This window comes from Haemaphysalis longicornis, unplaced genomic scaffold (genome assembly GCF_048455015.1).
Source record: "Haemaphysalis longicornis isolate Haplotype H1 unplaced genomic scaffold, Haemaphysalis longicornis Haplotype H1 scaffold_9, whole genome shotgun sequence".
In the NCBI taxonomy this organism is placed as follows: domain Eukaryota; kingdom Metazoa; phylum Arthropoda; class Arachnida; order Ixodida; family Ixodidae; genus Haemaphysalis; species Haemaphysalis longicornis.
In genome coordinates this window covers 54,402,172-54,411,352 of record NW_027526460.1, presented here as the reverse complement: position 1 = coordinate 54,411,352, position 9,181 = coordinate 54,402,172, and the positions used below count along the sequence as shown (strand labels likewise).

The 9,181-nt window shown below is 47.4% G+C and overlaps 1 protein-coding gene across 1 annotated transcript in view; it reads left to right on the top strand.

The window, feature by feature from the left end:
- The window catches only part of LOC144153197 (uncharacterized), a 68,320-nt gene that overhangs the window by 46,039 nt on the left and 13,100 nt on the right, over positions 1-9,181 (top strand). The window contains exons 3-4 of the mRNA XM_077684851.1: positions 120-267; positions 1,891-3,249. Coding sequence (XP_077540977.1) covers positions 120-267; positions 1,891-3,249 — 1,507 coding nt within the window. The remainder of the gene's footprint in view (positions 1-119; positions 268-1,890; positions 3,250-9,181) is intronic.

Below are 9,181 nucleotides of genomic sequence, written 5' to 3'. Positions count from 1 at the left end.
AATGTCGCTACTGATATATCTTCACAGCATTATTTTTTTTCTCTGAACAACTGCTGTCTGGCATGAAGTGCATTCTGAATAACAAAGAACAAAAACCAGGGTGACATTAATTTTTGTTCTTTGGCTATCCGCCGCGGCAACAGCGGGAAAACAATGCGCGGTTCAAATATATAAAATCTCCGACCGGATTCTCGAACAGCACCAGTGGAAGCTCCTTGGCCATATCAGGGATGAAGACCTTCGTGGTGGTCGCACTTCTCTCCGTTGGTGAGTTTTTCAGGTCTTCCCTACTTTCCCTAATATTAATGCTTGAGAATTACTTAAAGGATAGCTCGCTATATCTGCTAACCATTGCATCTCAATGTCCTGTTGCCGTATTACACCCCTTGCTGATGCTTGAGGTCGCTGTAACCAGAGAAAAAAAACATTCTATATGTCTTCCGCGATGTGCACGTATTTCCAGGGACCTTGCAGAAGCAAGCATGTTGCTTTTGCTTCTGCATATCCGACAGTACCCTGAGCTCGAGCTTGTATAGGGTTGAACAACCTTGAAAACGTGATTTGGGACATCGTTTCTAAGGTAGCAAACGAGTCACTTCTAATAAGATTGCGATGTTATTTCTAGCACGATAAAACCCCTTAGTGAATGACACCAGCTACAAATACGCTCGTAATGAGTATTTCATTATTGTATATATTCATTATATTCATTGTCACGTCCTTGGTGGCTTCCAAACATCTCTCCTTCTTACACGGGTAATTAGGACAAATATATTTCGACCCAAGGTCGGGGTATTCTACTTTGCCAGGTCATATACAAGGCTCTTTATTAGAGAAAAGCATGAAGGTCTTTCGGGTTGTCACCTACATGCTGCTCTGCAGGGATGACGAGAAGAAACTAAATGCACTGTAGGAAGCAATACGCAACAGGGAAGAGAAAGCCACACATTCCCTCTCTCACTTTCATACAAGTTGCCTCTACGGCAATAATGCCCCTGGTGTATCCGGGTTCATCTGAGATAGCTATACAAATTACACAGAGAGTACGGGCGTTTGGATGAATCAACCCAAGCCAATCCCCTTCCAGACAATGAGTGCCATCATTGCACCGAACGGCCAAACTTTATTTATTAGTTATTGACAATACTTTAGCACGGTCACGACTCTTACCACCAAGCTTACTTGCATTTTACTATACCTATTACGTACAATAGTATTTCTATTGCTAAAACACAAACCATTTAACAATTACGACCGAGACAAACAAATTTACAAGGAAGGAGAGAGCAAGAGGGGAGAGTCTAAGTATACGAACACATGCTACACCAATCAAGTAGTCGGTGTAATAATACGACGCATAACAACAACGGTCCAGGCCCGGCATACATTAGTGTAACAATTTCCTTCCAAGTACACCGACAATATGTGAATGCGACTAAACTACAGCTATAAGGGTCCCAAGGGAGTAGATATGGAGTTTTGGTAAGCGAACTATGCTGTTAAAAGGCTTATAGTAACACAAGCAAAGAGTAAACATTCAATGTAATGATCGTTTCCAAAAAATACGTTTTTGTTTTGCTCCGGTGAAGGTAACTTTTCTTGTTTTTTGACGGCTTTATAGTAAAGACCTTAACAAAAATAAAATTTCAATCCATCCCGGAACCGCAAGCACACTGGATGTACAGAAACTATTCATCGCCTAGTGCAATGGCCTCTGGTATACAAAATTTGACGTTAATTGATAGAAGCTTGAAAGCTGCATCGACGCCGTCTTTAGCCCTCAAGAGCGGATAGGCAAATTGTTATTGCTTGCATGGAGATCTAATTAAGAAAAAATGCAGAAAATCACAGTTCTATAACCCTACGATTCACTTTTGTGCATTCATGCAGCCTTCAACGGCGCCCTCGGCCAGTCTTACCGCAGCCTGCTCTCCGGGTACGGTGGATACGGACTTGGAGGATACAGCTTGGGCGGATATGGCCTTGGTGGTGGATATGGTCTGCTTGGAGGTTACAGCGGTCTAGCAGGATACGGCCTCGGAGGACTTGGTGGATACGGAGGATATGGTCTCGGAGGACTTGGTGGATACGGAGTATATGGCCTTGGAGGAGTTAGTGGATACGGAGGATACGGCCTCGGAGGACTAAGCGGATACGGAGGATACGGCCTCGGAGGACTTCGTGGATACGGACTATACGGCCTCGGGGGACTTAGCGGATTTGGCGGATATGGCCTCGGAGGACTTAGTGGATACGGAGTATCAAGCCTTGGAGGATACGGTGGTCTCGTAGGATATGGTGGATTGGGAGGCCTCCTAGCTGGTGCCCGTGGCGTCAGACATCTTGGCAACGGAGTCCGCCAAGGATTTGTTGGGTTCCAAACCGGAGTTGGACAAGTTGTCGACCCCCTGAGTGGAAGGTCAGCCCGCTTCCCAGTCCCGATCCCAACCCACCTCGTCACTGCCCCCTTCCCAGTTCCAGTTCCAAGGCCAGTCCCAGTTCCACGCCCATTCCCTGTTCCAGTTGCACGCCCATTCCCAGTTCCTTTCCCCCGCCCACACCCAGTTCCAGTTCGAGTGCCCCACCCAGTCCCAGTTCCTAGGCCAGTGCCTTTCCCAGCTCCAGTCGTCGCCCCAGTACCCGTTGGATACAACCTTGGAGGATATGGCCTTGTTGGAAGGTACAACCTTGGAAGCTATGGTGGCCTCGGAGGCTACGGTCTCAACGGCCTTCTCGGATATGGTGGCCTTGGCCCATATGGTGGCATCACCGGATACAACCTAGGTAGCTACGGGCTGGGAGGTAACGGACTGGTAGGATCCGGCCTCGGAGGACTTCGTGGATTCGGAGTATATGGCCCAGGAGTATTCGGTGGACTCGGAGGACTGAGCGGATTCGGAGGATACGGCCTTGGAGGAGTTAGTGGATTCGGAGGATATGGCCTAAGCAGTATTGCTGGACTCGGAGGATATGGCTTCGGAGGACTTAGTGGATTCGGAGGATACAGGCTCAGCGGACTTGGATTCGGAGGGTACGGCCTAAGCAGCCTAGGTGGATTCGGAGGATACGGTCTTGGAGGACTTAGTGGATTCGGAGGATATGGCCTCGGAGGACTCAGTGGATACGGATACGGCCTAGGCAGCCTCGGCGGATTCGGAGGATACGGTCTTGGAGGACTCAGTGGATTCGGAGGATATGGTCTCGGAGGATTTGGTGGATTCGGCGGATACAGCGGATTCCGATCCTTCGGTAACTACTGAGTAGTCCAGCAGCCGTACCTTGGTGACGAAGGTAAGCCACTAAGCTATGTAGGAGGAAAGTTCTTTCTTCTTGACCCCGAACTAGAAAGGTGTAAATACTGTACCTGTGCTTCCCATGCTCTATAGCTAATGGAGAAATAAGGAGTTCTGCAGAAAGGCTTCCTAAATACATAAGCATAACATTAACAATGCTATATGCAGTAGCAAATGAAGTTAAAGAAAAACTTCCACGAAACATCTGTATGTGCAAAACGTCAAATTCCATCCCCAAGTGCAACTTTTTATGCAAAAGAAATAAATGGCCCATCCAGCTTAAAAGCCGGCATCGTTTGTTTGTAACTGCAAAAGAGCTCTTAATCCTCGCATTTGCTGCGACACGTGAAGCTTATTCGCGGAAATACATTGTCCAACTCTTATCAACCGTGATTTTTCTATTTAGTGCCAGTCGTGCAGCACGTGTACGCACTGGTGTATTGTCCAATGTTTGCCGCCTGCATCTGCCCGTTTGGCGTGGGCATGGGCAGAGCGATGCGGAAAGCGCATTGCGCGGTGGAGGTTACGGCCGCCGTTCAGCTGATGGCGGCAGCAAAATGTCAGCAAGCATGCCGCGCTGGCCTCACCCAGTTATGCAGCACTCCCTAATGCGCAGGGCTTTTTTTCATGGTAGTAGGTATCGTACCACTAGGACATATAAAGTACATAGGTCGTAGGTGGTCGTGTCTTCGAGCGAAGGGTGACCATCCATACCAGTACACCGCACGTACAACGCGGGAAAACTTACACAGAACTCGCAGCGACAAAATCGAAGACGCATTCAGTGACGTTTAATTAAGCATTAATGCGTTTACAGCTGCACTCATAAGGACGGATTATAATTCCTCGGAGTTTTTTCTGTGGGAGGAGAAGCTTAACATCCACCCATGGAGTAAATCTTGCCAGCTACAGTACAGAAAATCTCCACTTTTAACGGCCACTGATCGAAAACATTTCGATTTCCTAAAATATTGTACATACATGTGGCCTTTATACAGAATATTGAGAGGCTTGTAATAGACTTCTTATCAACTGACCACTGACCCATACAATAAGACAGAATGCCACGTGATGTTTTTGTCCCGATTGGTACAGACATATTCTAATGATGGCACCCCTTTGTTTCTTTGTTTCTTTTTCAGCTCTAGGCTCTGGTATGCACCATGAAGCCATCATGACCCAAAGCAACTCGCTTTTGGAGCTTCTCAAAACCCAGGACTGTTGTAGATATACTCATCGCATAAAAGAATTACTGTTTTTTAAATAAACAAATTGCAATCGATGTTGTATCATCACTGCTTTTGTGCATTTTCAACAGCTAGATTGATAAATGTAGAATGAGTGTCAATCATTTATAGCATGGTTTTTCTCGTGCCAAATATAAATACAGGGAAATCCCGTTGATACATTATCCACTGGAACTGGAAAATAAAACGCATTATGCGAAAATGATGCATACTCCGTGAGGAACTCACTTTTATTTAGCAACGTCGAAGTAGCTAGCCAATTTATTCTGCATTTCTCTTTTCAACATCCAGGAGCAAATTCTTCTGAAACGCAAGAAAAGAAGCTGACGGTATTTTTTTGCTTCGCCGGACACTGTCTTGTATGACAATCCGTGCCGTGGCTTTAACCAGTGAAGCCAACCGCCAGACTCTTCAGGGTCTTCAATGTGGAAAATAAGCGCGATGTGCTCATTTTTTTCGTGCATTAACGATCCGTCCACGTTCACTCCTTCTGCTCTAACTTCCTTAAAGGAGCAATGGCACGAAAATTTTATGTTACACTTGTATTGCTTTTATCGATGCTTAATGGCCTGGCGAACCTGAAACAGCACTTCAAATAATTCAGCGAGCGATAGTTAATTACATTGAACGGCCGGAAAATCGTTTGTTTCAAATACCCGCGCTTTCATCCCGAACGGCGCATATGACAGAATCCCGGCCTGACCTCACCGCTTTGTGCGGACATCACCGGCGCCCGCTCGCCGCTCGTGGGGCCACGCCCGTGAAGTGACGTCACGAGTTTTTGACGAACGCTGTCGCGTCACTTCTTTTGGCTTCACGGGGTGATGTCACGCTGATGTCCATTTGCTGAGTGCCGCTCCGCGCCCTGCTCCGTCGGCGCGGTACATGAGATCCAACTGAACTATGTTCTTCGCGTCGCAGGCCGCTCATATTTTAGCCAGGGTATTCGGTTGAGCGAAGGAAGCGAAGTGTGCATTAATATTAACGCCGAAAATTGGTGTCAGTGCTCCTTTAAACCATGTACACAGGACGTATTCCATTATCTAATGCTTCGCACCTCACGTTTGTTTTACACAGGGGCCGAAAACTTCTAGCTTCTTTCGAAGTTCCTCTTGCTGAACTACAATAGTGGTGAGCATTGATACTATTGGCAAACCGAGCACGCATGCCAAGTCCACACGTTTCCTCTTCTGGTTCCCTTCGATCTAGCGTACACTTGGGCAGTTTTAACAGCAGAGTTGTTTAGAGGGGCCATGCAGACAAAACGCAAGTTTTGTTCATTCGAAAGACTGCCTTGTTAAAATCAATAGTGACACCACTTTCAACGCACACTTCGCTCAAATAAGCTATACAATTAGGGGAAAAATGGAATGGCCATGCGACCCACTAGCTCATTTCCCTCCACAGAACCTATGATGCCATATGCCCAGCTGTGCGATTCGCGGAGGCCCGCAAAAGCAAGCGCAAATTAGGCACGGCTTATAAGCTTGCTGAACGAGCTGTTTGCGCTTAAATATAATGCGTACATTCAATTTACAGTAGTAAGAATGGTGGAGTAAACAATGAAAGTTACGAAAATAGACGTAAACATAGAAGTACCGATGCGCACTGCTGTTGGTACTGGGCGCACTATGCTTGTTCTAGCTGCGCCGCAGCCCGCCGCTTTATAATTGTTTTAGACTACACTGACCGATTAACGTAAGCGACGTTGTCTTATGTGAACATGCTTGTTGAGGATACCCCATGTTTCACGAAACGATTACTTATTACCGTAACGAAAACAAGCCAGGTGCAAATACAGTCAAAAACAAAGCAACGATAGACAACGGTCCGCAGCTCAGTATGGCAGCGCCATCTGTAAAGACTGACGGTAAGCAAGGATGAAGAGCCTAATGACGCATTGAAAGTTTGTTTCAATACCGCCCCTGTAACATTAGCTGCCGGATAAGCGCGTGCGGGCGCTATAAAAGACGAAATCTTACGAAGAAAACAAACTTCTATGTTGTCTGCATGGCCCCTTTAAGCTTTCAGTTCCACCCTGGAGCGTTACCACAAAACTGGGCCTAGCCGAGCGCACGGAGCGCACGTCTCGTGATGACCGCCCGGCGTTGCCCAGGCTTACGCGTGGGCATACGCGTAACGCCACGTAAGAAAGTCACAAAAAATACCAAGAAAATTTAGACAGATTTAGTTTGGCGTTCCTGGAGGAGCGTACGTCTCGTAGATACGGGTCAGTACTGCGTAGAGGTGTGCATGGGCTCGAGCTTACCCGATAGCCCGGGCCCGGTCCGGCCAGCGGTCTGGGCTCGGGCCACCCGACTTACTTTTCACCCGGGCCCGGGCCGGACTCGGGCCGAAATGTAAATGCTTCGGACGGGCCGGGCCGTCCTGACGGCCCGGGCTGGCCCGGCACAGTGAAGCAATACTTAGGTTTTCTATGATGTCACAGAAATTACATGTTGCTGACGCGGTAAAAGCACGGGCCAAGTTTCTTTTCACATTCCACGGGACTTATCGTTAGGCCCTGAGGCACATGTGGGCGTATGGCAAGCCGGTAAGTGTGAGAGATCTGCAACTGCATCTCTTGGGATGAACTGAGCAACACATGCGCCTCAGCGACACACCGCCTAGGGAAGTACAACGAATGGCAATTCAGCGTGACTAGTTTCCACCTCTAAGTTTGGGCGAAAACAAATTTTCAAGATCGAACACTTTGAACTGCAAACACTGCTAGACAAACCTGCATCTCCATCTGTTTTCTGTAGCAGCGCCCTATTCAGAGTTGCGTTTCCTTCTCTGAGCCAACAAAAGTGAAGCTGTCAAAGACTGAGGTGACAATTCAACTTTAGTTTTGCTCTTTGTTTCGGCGGGAAAACATCGTGGCGAGCGTAGCTGATGGTAGGAGGTGGCGGCCTGTGCCCTCGGGCGTCGTGACCGGCAGACGAAGACCAAAGGAAAAGTGCAACAGGGGAGTAAGGTGGTTTAAATTCGCCAGCAGCCGCCTAAACAGTAACATGTAATATGATTGAAACTTTATAGATACGCGATATGAGTCGGTATAGAACGTAGTGAAGCGGCAACGATAAAATGTGCATAAATGCACGCGTGTACTTTGCGTCTCGATAAAAAGAAGGGACCGAGTCCGACAGCCCTATATACTCTCGAGAAAAGGAAACGTATACGGACGAAACAACAAAGCAAGTACACATCCTGTTTAAACAAACACGAACCGGCGGGTCCTCTCGCATACAGGTTTCATTTCTGGATAGCAATCGCAAGAATCAGGTTCAAATGCCCAAGGTTCCATTCTATTTTTAATTGCTTGTTTTAATTCATTTCTGGCACATTATTAAATTCTACACAAAATGCCGGGTGGTTTTGTTCCCTTTAGGTGAGCTCCAGCTCTTTTTCTTTTTTTACTTTTCAGTGGTTTGGGCCATTTCGGTTTCGGCTACTTTTCTTGAATATTTTTCAACATTACCATGAATTTGTCCGTGGTTTGGCGGTTCTTGGTTCGTGTTTTTTTTTTTTTTTAGGTTGGGCGGTGCGGTCACCTTTATGTCGGTTTTAATTCTTTCGTATGTTGCTGAGCGAAGGACAGCGGCGGTAGGGATATGTGCATGATTGTTGTTTAATTTGGGTTGTTTTGCCCGTTTAATGTTGGTTTTGCCTATTATCATTTCCCTTACGATGCGGTTTACCGCCTTTAGGTAGTTTTCGCTTCCAAACGTGCTCCAATCAGGCGCGGGCCCTTACGGTATTTGGGTTGGAAACACGCAGCCGGGCCGGGCCGGGCCCGGGCCGTAAGGTTAAGGTCTCGGTCCGGGCCGGGCCGGGCCGGCCCGTTGGCCTTCTTCGTCGGGTCGGGCCGGGCCTACTGCGATAAGCACCGGGCCCGGGCTGGGCTCGGGCCCAAATTTTTGGCCCGTGCACCGCTCTAGTGGTGCACATGTGCAGTACGCTACACATCTGACCCTACGATGCGTTTCTATGCACGCAGCGGCTTTGGGCGTACGTATGCGGGGGTGTTTACGGAATGCTCCGGTTGAGGAATGCCGGGCCGCTGTCGCGAGATATCGCCGCGGCCAGAAGGCAGCTTCCGAAATTCGCGAGTGCCGGTGCTCTGATTGAAAACGCGGACGGTCGCGTTTGTTTCTCATTCAAAGACAACGTTTCAGTTCTAACAGGCATACTGCCCAGAAATTAATGACCAAGGCCAACTCGGACGGCTAGCGAAGCGGGTGGTGGTGTTGGTGAGCGTGTCGGGGTGGGGGATTTGCGCAGTAATAATGCGTAGCACTCTTTGCCGAGTCCTCCCACAGCCAGAGCCGTGTAACGCCCTGCATTTCTACAAAAAATGCAGATATTGCGGAAGTTCCACCTGTAGTCGCTATAATAGCGTATATAGAGATAACTGGTCGCACGAAATTTTGAAAAACTAGAAAATAAGAAAAATATTTATTAGAAAATTAGGTAAAATGTCAAAACGTATAATGCATGGCATATCCACAATAATGCAGATATCTAGAAAGTTCCACGTGTAATCGTTATAATAGCGTAAAAATCGGTCCAACGAAATTTTGAAATATAAAAAAATAGAACAAATATGAAGTAATTCAGAAAACTGGTGTACCGTGTAAC